Raw genomic sequence first — 18,992 nt, 5'->3', positions numbered from 1 at the left:
AGAGCTGTATCCCCGGTGAAACCTGCGGGGTGTTAAGCAACGCAGATGTAACAGAAACTCTGCGTGCGGACAACTTGGCCAGGCGCCGGCGGCCCGCCTCTCCTTCCTCCCCCCACCCAATACCTTCCCCGGGCAGTGACTTCACATCCTTTGACATCAGCAGGCTCTGAAAGGGGGATGGGAGAGCGAGCAGAAAGCAGAAAAACCAGCTTTCAACTATGCATGCAAGGCCTTTCTCAAGACTCAAATTCTGTAAGTAGTTCGTAAAATGCCAAACTGCAGCGACACACCCAACCTCCTCGGGTCAGCTCGGCCACCACGCGGGGGGAGTTCTGCTGGAAAGGACTTCCTGCTTTTCTTATCTGAAGCACAATAGCCATTTATTAACTAACCACAGAAGGTTCCGTCTCAGTGACACACACAATAACTTACCTCGAATGTGGAGAAGGGCGGCGGGCGGGAAAGGCCCGTTGGAGCTGGCCGCGTCCACCACCATCCTGCTGCCCGCTCTGTTACATGTCAACATCTAGACTCCAGCGGGAAGGGCAGTGTACTCCTTAAGGCAAGAAACCAGCCTCCATTTTAGTTAAAAAAAAAGACACACTGAAGCTCTCTGCAGCTGGAGGGAGCTGGCCGCCTCGTGACGTCAGCAGGCACGCAGCCGCTGATTGGCCCGAAGCTGCAACTTAAAATGACACTAAAAAACTGCAAATGGAAAGAGCGCTCTGTTTGGCTGTCAGTGTGCGTGGAAAGCCTGGACATTTCTTGGCTTTCTGCAGTCTTCCTTTCTCAATAACTTTCAGGCAAGGATCCCGTCTCTGAAGGGGCAGGACTGAGGCCACAACCCGGGCCAGACTGTAAACAAATGATTCTCAGAAAGCCACCAAAAAAAAAAAAAGTGTGCATATGTGTCTATGTGAACTTTAAATTTTAGCATTTCCCTAAGTGGTACCCCAAATTCAATGGTACTTTATACCCACCCGGCCACCTCCGACATTCTATTCCAAGTGCTGCCTGCATCATACTTAGCATTTTGACACTCCAGTATTTCTTAAGTAAATGGCTATTCAAATATGACAATCCCAATTCATTAGTTTGGGCTCCAGTTCAGTCTCCTTACTACCCACTTACAAACTAACGATCCTCAAACACTGACTTTTCTCGAGGTCTAACTTTATTATTGGAAATATTCAGTTAAAAAATTATATTGAAAATGAAAGCTTCTTTAATAGCTAGAAAGTGCTACAGATTAAATTATTAATACCACTTGGCTGGGAAAAAATTTAAAAAGCCATAAAATGAAATGTAAATGTTTATGGTGTCAACATATATAACCTTAATTTTTCATATTTTGTTTAAATTAAAACTTTTTTAATTAAAAAGAGATATTTCACTTATTTTTATGGGGCTGGTATTAAAAGCTATTATTCGAATCTTAGTTTCCTATCTTCAAAAAGGTTAATGTAAAAAGCTGTTTCAGGGAGAAGGACATCATATCTGAGCTGGAATATCCTGGGGGGTGGGAGTGTGTGCTGGAGAGAGCACTCCCCACGGAAAGTGTGACGACCAGCTCCAAAAGAGAACGAATAAGCTCTGAGAAAAACCGCTCTGCCCGGCAGAACTGAAAAAATTCCTCACTTCACACACACACACAACTAAGTTTGTCCAAACCACGTCTCCTCTTTTTATAATTTCTCACACAACCCCCCCACCCCTACACCTCACTTCCCCAGCTTGTGAACAAGAACCAAAAGTTCTCTGGTTCTCAAACATAATTCACAAGAATAAGAAACACCCGAAACAAGCGGGGTTGGCAGGTACATCTGTGGCTGGCACCCGACACATTTCAGTGAGCGAATGAACTCAGTCCCCGGCACTAGAAAGAATGTAGTTTTTACTATGTGTATCAATAGCCGTTTAAAAAATAATCAAATAAAAGCAAACCAATTCTACCCCACTCCCTCCTTCCACAGAGCTGAAGGACACTGCTGGGTTCCATAGCTGGCCGTGAATTTAATTACAACGGAGGGGAGTGGGCTCTCACTGCCAGAGCATGCCTGGACTCACACCTGCCTGGCTCCTCTGCTGTCTGAACAGCCTGGGCTCTGGGTCAGGTACTGGGGATCTGGATCCTGGCTGCCGACCCTATGGGTTCGTCAGGTGCTCGAGAGGGCTCTCCTTGGACTCCCCATCATCTTACTCAGGAAGTGATGCCAGAAGAACTGAGACTTAAGTGCAGTTAGAACGAGGCACGCAGGGGGCTGGGTAAAGGGGTCAGGAAGCAGGTGCTCGCTGCAGATCTGTGCTTTAACAAGAGAGAGGGAGCTGCCTTCAAATAATTTAATGTCTCATAGGAGATGGGATGGGAAACGTGTCTGTCCTGAGACTGTGCTGATGAGTGGAATGCCGAAATAACAGGGAGAGACTCCTAGAATCTTTATATAAAATATAGAGATAAAAGTCAAAGAAAAAGTGAAGACACCTCTTGATGTATTTTTCCTAATGATCTCACATCAAAGGCTCTCAGCTTTATTAGTGATTATCGCCCCCTGCTCTTTTGAAGCCTTTTGCATATAAAGTAGTTCTTTAAAGAACTCAGTCTGTGATCTGGAAGTCACTGATGAAACATACTCTAAAATACAAAATAAGCAAACAAATAGATAAATAATATGGAGGGAAAAGAGGACTTGAACAAATAAAGCTAAGGTGTGTTTCTGGACTAGAAGCCCACATACTGTAAGTATGATGATGTTAATATTCCCCCAAATTGCCTTATAGTTCTAAAGCAATTCTAGTCAAAATGCAGATGAGTCACTTTATTTTTCTGAGTATCTGACAAAATAATTCTGAAGTTCACTTGGAAGAATAAAAGGCAAGAAGAACGAGAACACTTCTTATGAGAAAGGCAGGTCCTACCAACTATAAAGCTTATGAATGAAGGGCAGTGGGACAGGGGCTTAGAGGCACGTCACGGAGCAGAAGCAACATCCCAAACCACTGAGTGTGTTCACACAAGTGTAACAGCGTAACGAAGGGAACTCCAATTGATGGGAAGGGAGCTGCAGTCAGATTAACTGGCTGGCGACATGTGAGCAAAAGTCAATGTAAGTCTTCACCTCACACCAAAACAAAACCCGAGGTGGGTTAAATAAAAGCCAAATACAGTTCGAAATGCAATCCGAAATTTGCCCCTCTCGCGGAGTGATGGAAATGTTAGCTATCTTGATTGTGGCGGTGGTTTCATAGGTGTGCACATCTATCAAAATTCATCAGCTGTACATTTGAAATATGCGTACTTTACTGCACAGAAATTATACCACAATAAAGTTGTTCAAAAAAAAGACAAATAGTTAAAATTTTTAAAAGTCAAAATCATGCCCTGCCCTCTCTGCACCCCACCCAAATCCCCACAGCTTTTAGAAGAGGGAAGTGGAAATTCGCAAGCAAGAAAAGGCCATTTAAAAAACACTGGGCAAACCCTTAAGGGATATTCCTCACATTAAAAAATTTACGAATTTCTCTATGTTCCCTTCAAAAATCAAAAGGAAATATAAACGTTACATGTACAAATTAATAATATGCTGTAATGAGGGAATAAACTGAGACCTCTGTATTTAAATGATTCAGTTTACAAAAGGACTATAACTGTTCAATAATTGAGTGAAAAAAATATTTCTTTGCCTATCAAATCAGCAGTAATTTTTAAAATGATAATTACTCAGTACTGGTGAAAGGCATATTGTAACCCTGCCAACAAATCTGTAAGTTGTTCTGATCCTTTTGAAAAATAATTTGAGACTATGTACCAAGATTCTTTGTTTAAGGATGTTTACTTTTGGGAATCTACTAGCCATGAGTGAGCATCGTGTTTTAAAACATCTATTTTAAACATTGTTCTAAAACACATATAACATAAAATTTACCATCTTAATCATTTTTAAGTGTACAGCTCTAAGTGCATTAGGTACATACATCACCACCATCCATCCCCAGAACTCTTTCCATCTTGCAAAACAGAAACTTCCCCCATTAAACACTTCTTCCCCTTCTCTCTCCCCCAGCCCTTGGCAACCACCATTCTACTTTCTGTCTCTTTGAATATGACCACTCTGGGTACCTGATGTAAGTGGAATCACACTGTGACTGGATTACGTCACTCAGCGTAATGTCCTCAAGGTTCATCCATGCTGTAGCAGGTGTCAGAATTTCTTTCCCTTTTAAGGCTGAGTAGTAAGTGTATGGTATGGGGATACAGCACACTGTTCTATTCATCCCTTGATATATATATATACAATACCCCTTGGGCTATTTCTGCTATAATATGCTATAATACTGCTGCTATAATATGGGTGTACAAATATCTATTTAAGTCCTTTCTTTCAAATCTTTTTGGTAATACCCCAAAATGCTAAGTATGGTAATTCTATTTTTAATCTTTTGAGGAACTGCTATGCTGTTTCCCATAGCGGCAGCATTGTTTTACATTCCCACCAGCGGTGTACAAGAGTTCCAATTTCTCTGCATCCTCACCAACACTTGTTATTTTCTGTTTTGTTTTGTTTTTTTAATTGAAGTACTGTCAGTTACAATGTGTCAATATCTGGTGTACGGCATAATGTGCCAGTCATGCATATACCATACATATATTCATTTTCATATTTTTTCATTAAAGGTTATAACAAGATATTAAATACAGTTTCCTGTGCTATACAGCAGAAACTTTAAAAAAAATCTGTATCTAGTGGCTATCATTTGTAAATCTCAAACTCCCAAATTTATCCCTTCCCACCCTCTTTCCCCAGTAACCATAAGATTGTTTATGATGTCTGCAAGTCTGTTTCTATTTTGTAGGTGAGTTCATAGTGTTCTTCCCCCCAGCTCTTTTTTTTTTTTAAGATTCCACATATGAGTGATATCATATGGTATTTTTCTTTCTCTTTCTGGCTTATTTCATTAGAATGACAGTCTCCAGGTCCATCCATGTTGCTGCAAATGGCATTATTTTATTCTTCTTTATGGCTGAGTAGTATTCTATTGTATAAATATACTACATCTTCTTTATCCAGTCCTCTGTCGATGGATATTTAGGTTGCTTCCATGTCTTGGTTATTGTATATAGTGCTGCTATGAACGTTGGGATGCGTGTTATCTTTTCAAATTAAAGTTCTCTCCAGATATATACCCAGAAGTGGGATTGCTGGATCATATGATAAGTTTTTAGTTTTTTGAGGAATCTCCATACTGTTTTCCATATTGGCTGCACCAAACTGCATTCCCACCAACAGTATGGGGGGGTTCCCTTTTCTCCACACCCTCTCCAGCATTAATTGTTTGTAGACTTTTTAATGATCGCCATTCTGACTGGTGTGAGGTGACACCTCATTGTAGTTTTGATTTCCATCTCTCTGATAATTAGATATTGAGCATTTTCCATGTGCCGATTGGCCATTTGTGTATCTTCACTGCGGAATTGCTTGTTTATTTTAGGTCTTCTGCCCATTTTTGGATCGGGTTGTTTTTTTGACAATAGCCATCCTACTGGGTGTTAAGTGGTAACTCACTGGGGTTTTGATTTGCATCTTCCTAATGATTTATGATGTTAATCATGTTTTCATGTGCTGATTGGCCATTTGTATATCTTTGGAGAAATGTCTATTCAAGTCCTTTGGACATTTTTAAATTGGATAGTTTTCTTGTTGACTTGCAGAAGTTCTTTATACATCTTGGATATTAATCCTTTATCAGATAAACGATTTCCAAATATTTTTTCTCATTTTGTTGGTTGCCTTATCACTTTGTTGACTGTGTCCTTTGGCACAGAGAAGTTTTAAAATTTGATGTAACTGTTGCCTGTGCTTTTGGTGTCATATCTGAGGAATCACTGACAAATCCAACGTCGTGAAGCTTATTCTCTATGTTTTCCTCTAAGATTTCACAGTCTTAGCTCTTGTATTTAGGTCTATAATCCATTTTGAGTTAACTTCTGTGTATGGTGTAAAATAAGGGTCTACGTTCATCCTTTTGCATATAGAAATCCCTTCATTCTAGCATCATTTGTTGAAAGACTGTTCTTTCCCCACTGAGTGGGTGGTACCCTTGCAGAAAGCCATTTGACCACATACGTGACAGTTTATTTCTGGGCTCCCTACTCTACTCAATTGGTGTATGTCTGGCTTTATGCCAGTGCCACACTGTTTTGATTACTGTAGCTTTGCAGTAAGTTTTTAAAAAAATGTTAAACATATCTTTTATGCAGTAAGTTTTGAAACCAGGAAATGTAAGACTTCAGTTTTGTTCTTGTTTTTCAAGATTGCTTTGTCTATCTGGGGTCCCTTCATGAGATTCCATGTGAATTTTAGAATGGATTTTTCTACTTCTGGGAAAACAATTGTTAGGATTTTGATAGAGATTGCATTGAATCTGTAGATCTGTCTGGGCAGTACTGATGTCTTAATACTATTAAGTCTTCCAATCCAAGAACACATGTCTGTCTGTTTATTGGTATCTACTTAAATGTCTTTTAGCCATGTTTTTTTAGTTTTTAGCATACAAGTTTTTCACCTCCTATGTTTATTCCCAAGCACTTTTTTCTTTTTGAAGCATCACATTTTTATTTATGATTCTAAAAATACTGGAAACTATCTTAAAGTCAAAGGGATTATCCCATACAGTGAAATATTAGAGGTCCATCAAAAAATTTTATAAATTTGTAAAAAATATAAGTGAAAAGGACAGTATATAATTTTTCATATACAGTGTGACTATAAAAAGAAACATTCCCTGGTGCAGCCACTGTGGAAAACAGTATGGAGATTCCTCAAGACTAGGAATAGACTTACAACATGACCCAGTAATCCCACTCCTGGGCATATATCCAGAAGGAACAATACTTCAAAAAGACACCTGCACCCCAGTGTTCACAGCAGCACTATTTATAATTGCCAAGACATGGAAACAGCCTAAATGTCCATCAACAGATGACTGGATAAAGAAGATGTGGTATATTTATACAATGGAATACTATTCAGCCATAAAAATGACAACATAACGCCATTTGAAGCAACATGTATGTTCCTGGAGAATGTCATTCTAAGTGAAGTAAGCCAGAAAGAGAAAGAAAAATATCATATGAGATCACTCATATGTGGAATCTAAAAAAAAAAGAACATAAATACAAAACAGAAACAGACTCATAGACATAGAATACAAACTTGTGGTTGCCAAGGGGGAAGTGGGTGGGAAGGGACAGACTGGGATTTCAAAATTTGTAGCTACCGACAGGCATATGTAGAACAGATAAACCAGATTATACTGTGTAGCACAGGGAAATATATACAAGATCTTGTGGTAGCTCACAGCGAAAAAAAATATGACAATGAATGTATGTATGCTCATGAATAACTGAAAAATTGTGCTCTACCCTGGAATTTGATACAACATTGTAAAATGACTATAACTCAATAAAAAAAAAGTTAAATAAAAAACAAATAAATGGGAAGAAAAAAAAAAAAAGAAACATTCCCAAAACGTCAGCCGTGATCACTGTTGCGGTTACAGCTATGGGTGGTGGACGGTTTCCCTTTCTGGAACTTCTCTGTATTTTTTGGTATTGCTAAATAAGCACACAATACTTTCATGAAAATTAAAAGTAACAATTCAAAAAAGACATAAAGATTAATTTACAGCAGGAAGAATCCCTCCGTGAGTGCTGCCCTTCAGGCACAGGCTACGAACAGGGAAAGGGCTGTGATGGGAAGCCAGGAAACATGATGCAACAGGTTCGCATGGTGTGTAAATGAGATCAAGCACGAAAGAACAAGCATGCAAAATGACCCTCAATTAGGTAAGACGACTGAACCAACAAATCAGAGGATGTTGACTCCCTGCCTCAAAGAATCAGCTGTGCCCTAACTCAGATTCTCACTGTTGGGGTGGGGTTGCAGCTCAGTGGTGGAGTGGGGGCTCGGTGTGTGCAAGGTCCTGCATTCAATCCCCAAAGCCTCATTAAGGGCAACAGAAAATTCTTGTCGCGAGCCTGCACCGCTCTACAGGCTCATCTAAGCCCTGAAGCTCAGCTCAGCCCCGGAGGACTCTTCTCACCGAGGAGCAAGCACTCAGCAAATGCACCCGGAAAAGGCTCAGCGCAGCCCCCTCACTGGCCTGGGCATAAGCTGCAGTGAGGCAGCCCCGAGTAACCCCAGGCTGGTTCTTCTTTCCTCACTGCAAAGGGGGCGTCTGCGATCTCCCCACCTCGTCGCTGTTCCGAGGCGCAAAGGCCCCTGGTGAAGAGGGGAGCTCAGGAGGGTGCAGCTGCGACCCAGGCCGGGGCTCCCCGCATGGTACCAGTGAAGAACATGGCCCTGACTCACCCGTCGGGCAGGCATCCTCTCCCTCCCTGGACAGGATGCACCAGCGGGGCTCCGTCAACTCTACTGAGTGAGCGGCGGAGACAAGCAGTTAACAACCAGTTCTGACCCCACAGAGCTCCGCACTGCTAGACACCTCCTCCCTGGACTAAGAGGGACATGCCACGCCATCACCTGGAGAACGACACTGCCCATCCCCAACGCGGAGCCCCATCCAGCCCCCAACACGCCCTCCAGTACCTTCCGGATGGCTGACTTGCCTCCATGGCCTCTAGACCCACTCCTGACAACCAGCCCCCTAACCCTCGCCACCGCCACCACTGCGCAGGCTCCTCCCAGAACTGACAGCGGACAGACCACCGCTCTCCATGCATGGGCCCACCAAGGACCATACACAGGAGCATCGCTGTCCTGCACAAAGACCACGGTTTAAAAAGGAGTTAACTCTTTATTGTCTGCTTCCTCCACCATTTTGTTTGGGTCTTTATTTAAAAACAAACCACCTGTAAATACATTCCGTGTGCAGGCAGCACTTCAGAATAAAATTTTCAAATTTTCATTTCTAAATTCAGCTGAAGGTTTTATTTCTCATCTCCCAGGCAACTTTATGGGCAAGTTAAATATGCTCGTACTTTGGTGCAGACGTTTTGCAGTTTCTTTCTTTAAAAGAAGGCTGTGTTCTGAACCCAGAGAATTGCGCGACCTGCCAGCGAGGCACTGATGCTGTCGGCAGAGCAGACTCTTAACTGGAGACTGAGTGGGCACCCGTCACACGCAGGCACAGGTCATGTGCTTTGCTGGGTAAGAAACGTAACCTAAAAAATCTGGCTTCACTTACAGATTAAAACAGACTTCTTCCTTCAGCACCTTAGAGATTCTACTCAGCAGTCAGAGGCTGCCAAGCGCCGCTGCGGCCAAGGGCAAGGTCGGAGGGGCAGGCGCAGCCCGTCCTGGGAAGGCTGGCGAGCGCATGGCCAGGACCTGGGAGGGGCAGAGCCCGCCCCGAGCGCAGCCGGGGCCCTGGCTTACTCCTGCTCTCCCCGCAGCCGGGCTGGAAGACCTTCAGAGCCCGAGCAAATCCTCACCGCCCTTCCCCATTCTGAGAAGGCAGGAGACCCACACAAAGTGCGGAGCAGAGGCGACCTGTCAGCAGCGAAGCTTGTTTCATCAAGACCCTGTGGCGCAGGTGGGGCGAGGCTGGGATTTCTCAGTGAGGAAACAGAAGGAGGCTGGAAGGACAGGAAGGGGGCTTTTCATTCCTTCAGCAAGCCTGTGTCTCCTGGGTCCCTGGGAGATGCTGGGCTGGGCAATGAAACACATGTGAACAGCCTCTGCCCTCAGTGGCCCGGAGTGGGCGAAGCCACCTGTAACGCGTCCTGCAACCTGGTGTCCGTCACGATGAGCAGATCAATCGGCAGTGGTCCATCCACATGGCGGAATGTTCCTCAGCCTCAATGACCAGACACATGCTCCAGCACGGACGAACCCTGAAGACATTGCTTGAGGGGACAAATTCAGTATGCTTATATCTGAGGTCCCTGGAGGAGTCAAAACCACAAGCAGGAAGGAGAAGGTGGGTGCTGTGTGCGGGGGAGGGAGGGATGACAGGCACGGGGGTTGCTGGGGTGCTGAGCAGACAGTGGGGACACTGCATGATTTAACAACACTGGGCTTTACACTTACGATTGGTTAAAACGGTAACTACTGTGCTACGTATATTTTACCACAGTTTAAGAACAAGATAAGGTAGGCTTGAGCCAGGGGTAACTCAGGAAACACTGGAGGAGGCAGAGCCAGCAGGGGATGGGGGCTGCCCCCGAGGCAGAGCAAGGAGGAAACTCGGGCCTGGGATAAGCGTGAGTGTGCACGAGTGTGTGTGTGTGTGATAAGCTGAATGTAAGGTGCTGGGAAGAACCCAGGTGAGGGCTAGGGAGGCCTGAGCTCACACAACATGTGAGATTCAGCTGCAGTTCAAACCACACAGCCCGGTTCTGGTCAGAAGGGACTCGCAGGGTATGACAGGCAGGGGCCCGAGACAAACCCTGGGGTGGCAGCCACATTTGTGGCCTGAGGAGAGGGGACGGCAGCCTAGGGACCAGGCTGCAGCTTGGGGTTGGGTTCTGGCTGCCAGGAGAGCAGCTCCCTATGGCCCTCTCCGGCCCAACTGCAGACAGAATGCAGCCAAGAGGGGCTGGAGCTGGGAAACTCGGTGGGTCTGGGTCTGGGACCTCCCTGAGAGCAAGGGCCACCTGTGTCATCGTCACCACCCTGACTGCCTCCCCACGCTCAGACCACTCAGGAGGTCAGTAAACATTTGCTGTGAACTGGTGCCTGCCTCACCAAGCTGTCTCCTCCTGCTATCGTGGGCCGTCAGCAGAAGACAGAGTCCAACTCGCCACTGAAGACAAGACTGACGGAAGCAGAGGTCCTGAACCAGGAGGAGAGTAGGCATCCTGGTAACTTCTCACACTCCATTTTTATTCTTCAACTAAAGGGCAAGAGGCAAAGCTCCCCTAAACAGATGTTAATTCACCTTCAAGCAGTAAAAACGATCCGCTCGTATGGCATGACTTTCAACTGTATCAGAAAATGAACTGCTTTGAATGAGCCTGAAGTATTGTATTTTCACAAAGAAGGCAACAAATATAAAATAAAATTTTAACTGCCATTCAAAAGCCAGTTTTTAAAAATTCATGTGAGTTCTCCTAACAACAACGTAACAACTTCTTTTGCAAAAGGCCTGACACTTAGCAGCTCCAGATTCCTGCCCCAGGGGCTCTAGCCTGTTGTTACTAAGCTCTAGTGGTTTCACTATAACTGACTTCTCCCCAGGCCTTTCTTCTCTAAAACAGGGAGAACGGCCTCAAGAAACAACGTCCACGATTCATCAGTCAACTAAAAAATCGTCTCTTCACTTAACGCTTCTATCTTCCAGACCAAAAATATGAAAAGAAGGGACTCATTCAGAGAAATGTTTGAATGAACTGGGCCTGAAGACTATATTCAGCCTCATGGTTAAATAAATAGATATAGGAAATAGTATTTTCCACCTGACAAACGACTAAAGCCCTTAAACAGCCCCAGCACTGGGAAGGCACAACGGGACAGGCGCCTCCCACGCTCTGGGCGCACGTGCACCTGCTGCCCCTCTCTGGACAGCATCTGTGAAGGGTTCTTGAAAATGCGTGGTCTTTGATCAGCACCTCCCTTCCTTGATTTCTGCTTAAAGAAAGGTTCAAAGATGTGAACAATAAGAGACTTAGATTACAGCACAGTCTGTAAGAGCTGAAGATCTGGGGAGTAATAGATGCCATTTAAACCACGCTTCTATTCCCACTCAGGTCAGGAACACGACAAGTATGCCTGCTTACACCACCACAGACAACATCTTACTGGAACCTGCAGTCGACTCAAGAGGGAGACACTGGAGGGATAAGAGCTGGGAACAAAGAGGTGAGATTACTTTTACGTGTGGATCTAGGCAGACACCTGCAACACCCAAAAGAATCAGGTGAAAACTACTGCAAACCGTCAGGTAATTCAGTCAAGGAGAAGAAGATAGAGAAACCAACAACTTTCAAACAAACAATAAACAACGACTTAGAAGACATAACAGAAGAGGAGACCCCATTTACAACAGTAACAATAATGGAATATTTGGGCACACACTTACAAAGAAATGTGCAAAAACCCACACGAGGGAAACTTAAAAACACCCCAAAAGGAAATGAAAGTGGCTTTGAACAAACAGAAAGCCAGCACACTCTTAGAAAAGGGATGAGAATATCCTGAAGATGCCAATGTCCTTGGACATTAAAAAATCTGATGGGATCTCAACAAATATACCAACAGCTCTTTTTTCGCAATGAAATGAGCCAACTCAAAGTTCCTGCTGCCTATAATGACATCACTATTGCTGTGAATTGTTTTAATACGATACAGCAATAATTATATCTGATATTAGAAATCAAGAATTTTCAATGTAAGATAGATAAAACTATGACAATTCAAGAAACAAGTGAAAACACTATAATGTTAAGGTTGAACTGAAAATATCAATACGAATATATATTTATATCCTAGCCCTCTCCATTGAAAGCACCCAAAAGCAACATCAGTCCGGTAGCAATAAGCACTCCTGGCACCCAGATTTTGGTCTCTATTATCATTCCCTACCGGGAGGAATCAGGGCTCTTTGAAAAATGGCTGATTCCAAGCCTGGGGTAGGGAAGGTACAAACAAGCCTGGGGAACATCTTGCTGTGTCATAAGTCAAGGAATCAGAAATACACATGGCCAGGCCGAAAGATAACAGGAGCTAGCCCAAATGTCACCCCGAGGTTAAAACCATGCACCTGCACATCAGAAAGACGACAATTTCAGTAGATTAAAACACACTGAAATTAATGAAACACATTAGTTAGTTATGATATTCAAAAAGGAGACCCCCAAAACCTTTAGTTTTCACCATTTGAGGGAAATTGGTAACAAAAAGGCAAAGGATTTAAGCTTATCCTCACTTTCCAGGAGGAGCTATATGTCAAGATAACCAAATATCTCCAGTTGGTAAGAAATCTCTCTGTTCTTAGAATGCCAGATTAAATGTTGAAATCTCTATCGAAACTACTGACTCAGGTAAGGATTATCAGGTGATGTTAAAAGCATTAGCATATGGCTGATGGGGAACAGACAGTGGTAGGGTGCCAAAATACACCTTGTGGGCCACCTTCCTTGTGGACTACCATCCTTGTAGACTAGACTACCATCCTTATAGAATACTATCCTTGTGGACCGCCATCCTTGTGGACCGCCATCCTTGTGGACCACTGTCCTTGTGGACCACTGTCCTTGTGGATTACTGTCCTTGTGGACCACCGTCCTTGTGGACTGCCGTCCTTGTGGATTACTGTCCTTGTGGACCACCATCCTTGTGGATTACCGTCCTTGTGGACCACCGTCCTTGTGGACCGCCATCCTTGTGGACCGCCATCCTTGTGGATTACCATCCTTGTGGATTACCGTCCTTGTGGACCACCATCCTTGTGGATTACTAGCCTTGTGGACCACCATCCTTGTGGACCACCATCCTTGTGGATTACCGTCCTTGTGGACCACTGTCCTTGTGGACCACCATCCTTGTGGATTACCGTCCTTGTGGATTACTGTCCTTGTGGACCACCATCCTTGTGGACCACCATCCTTGTGGACCACCGTCCTTGTGGACCACCATCCTTGTGGATTACCATCCTTGTGGATTACCGTCCTTGTGGACCACCATCCTTGTGGACCACCATCCTTGTGGACCACCGTCCTTGTGGACCACCATCCTTGTGGATTACCATCCTTGTGGATTACCGTCCTTGTGGACCACCATCCTTGTGGATTACTAGCCTTGTGGACCACCATCCTTGTGGACCACCATCCTTGTGGATTACCGTCCTTGTGGACCACCGTCCTTGTGGACCGCCATCCTTGTGGACCGCCATCCTTGTGGACCGCCATCCTTGTGGATTACCATCCTTGTGTATTACCGTCCTTGTGGACCACCATCCTTGTGGATTACTGTCCTTGTGGACCACCATCCTTGTGGACCACCACCCTTGTGGATTACCGTCCTTGTGGACCACTGTCCTTGTGGACCGCCATCCTTGTGGACCACCATCCTTGTGGACTGCCATCCTTGTGGATTACCGTCCTTGTGGACAGCTGTCCTTGTGGACCACCATCCTTGTGGACTGCCACTGGTGTTTTCTGAACTGCAAAGGGGATGTCACTGGACAATGGAGAGATCAACCCACCACCATGCTGATACAACACCACAGTAAAATCCAGTGACACTTCTGAGAGTCACTAGATGGGATGCATCTCACAAGAAAGACAATACCTCCTGAGTCACACAGCATCACCTCTGACATGTTCTACCCAAAAAAGGCTTCCATTTTCAGGAACTACAGGGAATCGGGGGATATTTAACTGGACAATGGCATGGCTTATTTAACAGGTCATAAACTAATGTTGTGGGCTATGCGCTCCCAGACTAGGAGTGACCCCAGATGTCTAGCAGAAGCAGAAACCAATCCCTGTGGAAGAAGATGCTTTCATCTTAGGTTTCAACTGATTTAAAATATTTGAGTACAGTGACCAGCACATACTAAAAAAATAGGTACACGGGGAAATAAGACACCATGAGCAAAATATGACAAGGACTTCAGATACTGGTATTTTCTGACACAGACTATAAAGTGGCTATGTTTACTATTCTTAAAGAAATGATAAATTTGACAGTATCTTCAAGAGAAGAGTAAAACATTAAAAAAAAATCACTGCAGATTAAAAATAGAATTTCCATAAATGAAAGAGTGTATCTGAAATTTAAAATTTTATGGCTATATTTTATATTTCATTTTTATAGTAATTAATTTTTACTGTATTTTATTAAAGTATTAGTCCATGAAGGGTTGAAAATTTAAAAGAAAATTGGCCCTTCCCCATGGATCACGTGAAACTCTGATCAAGCAAACAGCACGGTAAGTCGCAAAAAGGCTGAAAATACAGATGAGGATTAAAGACAGACAGAAAATGAAAAAGTCCAATACACACTTGATTAGAGCCAAACAGAAGAGAAAGAAACTAATACAGAGGTAACTGAAGAAACAGTGGCTGGGAACCTCCCACAAACGAGGGAATGTGACAACCCAGAGATTCAAAAAGAGCCGCAAGAAAGACAGACACAAAAGAAGCCCACACCTGGACACCCAGCAGTGGAATCACAGAAACGTCAGTGTCGGAGCGCCGTCAGAAAAGGGGTCAGAAATCACAGACGGCACCTTCAGAAAGAATGGAGGTGGCTTTTCAACCCTAGTGGGAGTCAGAAGGTAATGAAATCCTTATCTTCAATGTACTGAAGGGACGTAAGAATCTACAATTAGATGCTCGGTGATTATCTTTCAAGAATGAGGACAAAACGAAGGCATTTTCCAGATAAATAATTTGCCACCAGTAGACTCTTATTAAAGACAATTCTAAATCATGTATTCAAACAGAAGAATCTGACCTCAAATGGACAGTCTGAGATGCAAAAGGAACATTCACCTACTGAAGGCCACCCTGATTTCTTCCAAGTTTTGGATATTATGAAAAGTGTGCCATAGTCTTTTAATCACTCCAAATTCTTGCATAATATCATGCAGTACAACTAAGATAGCAAAACCAAACACCCATGGCCAACACCTACAGCAGAAGTAGGTGGAATGTGTCCCCACGGGCATGTGGGCATGGGGGACGGACCATCAGCAGCACAGACCTGTGTGCTCTCAGGGGCGCAGGGAGGACGGCAGAGGAGCAGCGGGCAGAGCACGGCGGCGGGAAGCGGAAGGGGCCCCTGGAGGTCCCGTTGCGGGGCAACTGGTGGGAAGAGCCCAGACTTAACGGCAGAGGGACAGGGGAAGGGGACAGGAAAGCAGAAGCAGGGAGAGGGCGGATCAGGGCGCTCAGAAGGTGAGTGACACGTTTCTGAAAATTTCACAAAAATAACTGAAACTAGAGCCCAAGTCCCTCTTCTGTAATCTCACACACACAAGCACAAGGAAGGATGGAAGTTGAGCCCCACAGAGTTCTTTCAAGGAAAACGCGCAAGGGAGCAATGACAGCCCCGCGGCTGTGGGAGCAGGACAGACATGCCCCGCAAAGACAACACGACTGGAGTTTCAAGATGAGACACAAGGCATTAAAGGAGTAACACCGTGTCTCAAAGGACTACATGAATATTAATAGAAAAACTCAGAAATAGGGAGTAACTCTGTAAAGAATTAAAAATAAAAGCAAGAATGATTTCAGAAATGAAGATTAACAAGAGCAAATAATCACAACATAAAATGCCTTACAGGGAACAGTCCACGAAAGAGAGAAAAAATTAAATCAAAAAGAAACGATAAAAACACAGAGAGAGACAACAAATATAAAAACAGGCAAAGAAGAGTCAATATTTATGCGCCAGGAGTCTGTGCAGGAGGCAGCCACAGCAAGGAGCAGAACACACCCTCCAAACAACAGCCCAAGAACAGGAGACCCGGCACTGCAAACTGGGAGAACGCAGCACGCACGCGGGAAGGTCAGCCCAGAGCGACACAGTCTGAAATGATGGGCCTTTAAAGAAAAAACGCTATTTAGGCATCAAAGCAAGCAGACAAAGCAGCCTGGAGGGGAAGGAAAAGTGAACTGACCCTGGAGCCTGACAGTAACGCTTTATTACAGAAGGAAGTGGGGCAACATTCTTAAGGTGCTCGTGGAAAGACAACACAAGCCCAGGACTTTCTGTCCAGGCAGCTCTGAAGCCTGATGTAAAACCTGTGGGAGAGGAAGCGTCGCAGCAGCGCGCCTGGAGGTGGGCGGCTAGTGCGGGCAGCGACGCGGGGGTCCACGGCCCCAACAATGAAGAGAGAGCAGAAAACCAGGAAAAAAGAAGAAAGGGAGGAAACGAAAAACGCAAAAATCTTAACCTTTCAGTCATTATATTGGTCACAACGTTGGTATGATTTTCCTGAAAATACAACGTGGCCCGGACACAGCGCAGACAGCCGTGGGGTGAGCTGGAGCCCGCAAGTGGACCTGCACCCCACAAGTGGACCCGCACCCTGGTGGTTCCTTATTTATGACAGAGGGGAGTGGCGACGAGTGAGGGGCAGCCTTTTCAACAAGGCTGCTGTGCCGAACAGGGAACCGCACGGGGAACCGAACTGTGGCCCCTGACATCACAGCAGACACGAGACTTAACTCCACGTGGACTGCACAGCTCAGGGTGAAAGGCCAACTAAAGGTTTAGGAAAAAAAGACCTAGGCTAACACCTTCATTACTTGGTGGGAAGCAAAGATTTATTAAACAGGGCAAAGTTCTCTCAAAGTGCTAACGTCTGAGAGTGAAAATTCAAGATACAGAGTAGAAGAAAATGTGTAATTCTCATATCTACAAAGGACCTATATCTGAACTCCTACATATCTATTTTTTTTTAAATCCTACAACCTCAATAGAAAGAAGGACTTAAATTGGCACTTCACAAAAGAATATATCTGAATAATCGAAAAACCTACAAAGAGATGCTTAACTTCATTCATCACTAGTTAACTCTGAAACCAGCTCGCCAGAATGGCTAAAATGAAAGACAAACTGTAACGGAAAAGGGGTTTTCCATCACATATATAAATAACCAAAAGAGTTCACATTCAGAATAAAGAACTCTTAAAAAAAATTTTAAAATGTCAGGCAGTCCAATGGAAAAGGGTCAATAAACATTTGTAAAGGTACCTGACCTCACCACAGAAATGGAAACTAAAACAATAAGGAGACAGTGTGGTACTGGCGTAAAGCAGGCATGCAGATGGAGGTGATAAAATGGTGACTGGATAAAGAAGATATAGTCATATTTATACAATGGAATACTACTCAGCTATAAAAAAGAATGAAATAATGCCACTTGCAGCAGCATGGATGGACCCAGAGATTATCATATTAAACGAAGTAAGTCAGAAAGAGAAAGACAAATACATGATATCACTTATATGCAGAATCTTAAAAATGATACAAATGAACTTATTTACAAAACAGAAAGAGACTCACAGACATAGAAAATAAACTTAACAGTTACCAAAAGGGAAAAGGAGGGGGAGGGATAAATTAGGAGTTTGGGATTTGCAGATACTAACTACTACATATAAAACAGATAAACAACAAGGTCCTACTGATAGCACAGGAACTATATTCAATATCTTATAATAAATGATAATGAGAAAGAATATATATGTATAACTGAGTCACTATGCTGTATATCAGAAACTAACACAACATTGTAAATCAACTATACTTCAATAAAAAATTTTTAAAAATATATCTGATAAAGACTTACATCCAAACTATATGAAGAATTGTAACTCAGTAATAAGAAGATAGACAATTTAAAAATAGGCGAGAGATCTAGCTGACATTTCACCAGAGAAGACACACAAATGTACTAAGAGGTACATGAGAAGATGTTCAACACCTGCAGTCATTAGAGAAACGACAAAACCATAAGGAGATAACAGTACGTTCCCATAAGAAAGGCTGTAGTCAAAAAGACAGACAACAGAAAGCAGTGGCAAGAATGTGGATTCACTGGAACCCTCACACATTGCTGCTGGGAACATAAAATGACTTGGAGAACAGTTCAGCAGTTTTTTAAAAAGCGAACATAAACTTCCCAGGCAAGTAGCGCCACTTCTAGGTATCCAACCCAGAGAGATGAAAATGTATGTTCAAACAAAGCCTTGTTTTGTTTTGTTTTTTAATGGCAGTACTGGGGATTGAACCCAGGACCTCATATGCTAAGTATGCACTCTACCACTGAGCTATACACTCCCCACCAAACAAAGACTTGTTTTTGAATGTTCAGAGCAGCATTATTCATAATAGCTAAGAAACAGCTCAAGTGTGCATCCACTGGTGAATGGATAAATAAAATGTGGGATATTCATACAGCAGAGAATATCATTCAGCATTAAAAAGAAACAAACTACTCAACGTGGATGAACCTCAAAAACATTAGTTTTAGAGTCAGATGTAAAAGACTACATATTGCCAATTTCATTTACATAA

At 43.6% G+C, this 18,992-nt stretch overlaps 1 protein-coding gene across 8 annotated transcripts in view; it reads right to left on the bottom strand.

Moving 5' to 3' along the window:
* PPP2R5C (protein phosphatase 2 regulatory subunit B'gamma) overlaps positions 1-18,992 on the bottom strand; it is a 121,610-nt gene that overhangs the window by 83,070 nt on the left and 19,548 nt on the right. The window contains exon 2 of one of the 8 annotated variants that reach the window (XM_006209059.4): positions 433-556. The exons of 5 other annotated variants lie outside the window; for them this stretch is intronic. In XM_006209059.4, the coding sequence (XP_006209121.2) occupies positions 433-526 (94 nt within the window). In that variant the 5' untranslated portion in view covers positions 527-556. Of the gene's footprint in view, positions 1-432; positions 632-18,992 lie in introns of those variants that run through there. 2 more of the 8 variants (XM_072963723.1, XM_006209060.4) reach the window with 2 other exon arrangements.

Source organism: Vicugna pacos, chromosome 6, assembly GCF_048564905.1.
Source record: "Vicugna pacos chromosome 6, VicPac4, whole genome shotgun sequence".
In the NCBI taxonomy this organism is placed as follows: Eukaryota; Metazoa; Chordata; class Mammalia; order Artiodactyla; family Camelidae; genus Vicugna; species Vicugna pacos.
The sequence above is the reverse complement of the archived record's forward strand: the minus strand, read 5'-3'. Positions and strand labels throughout refer to the sequence as shown.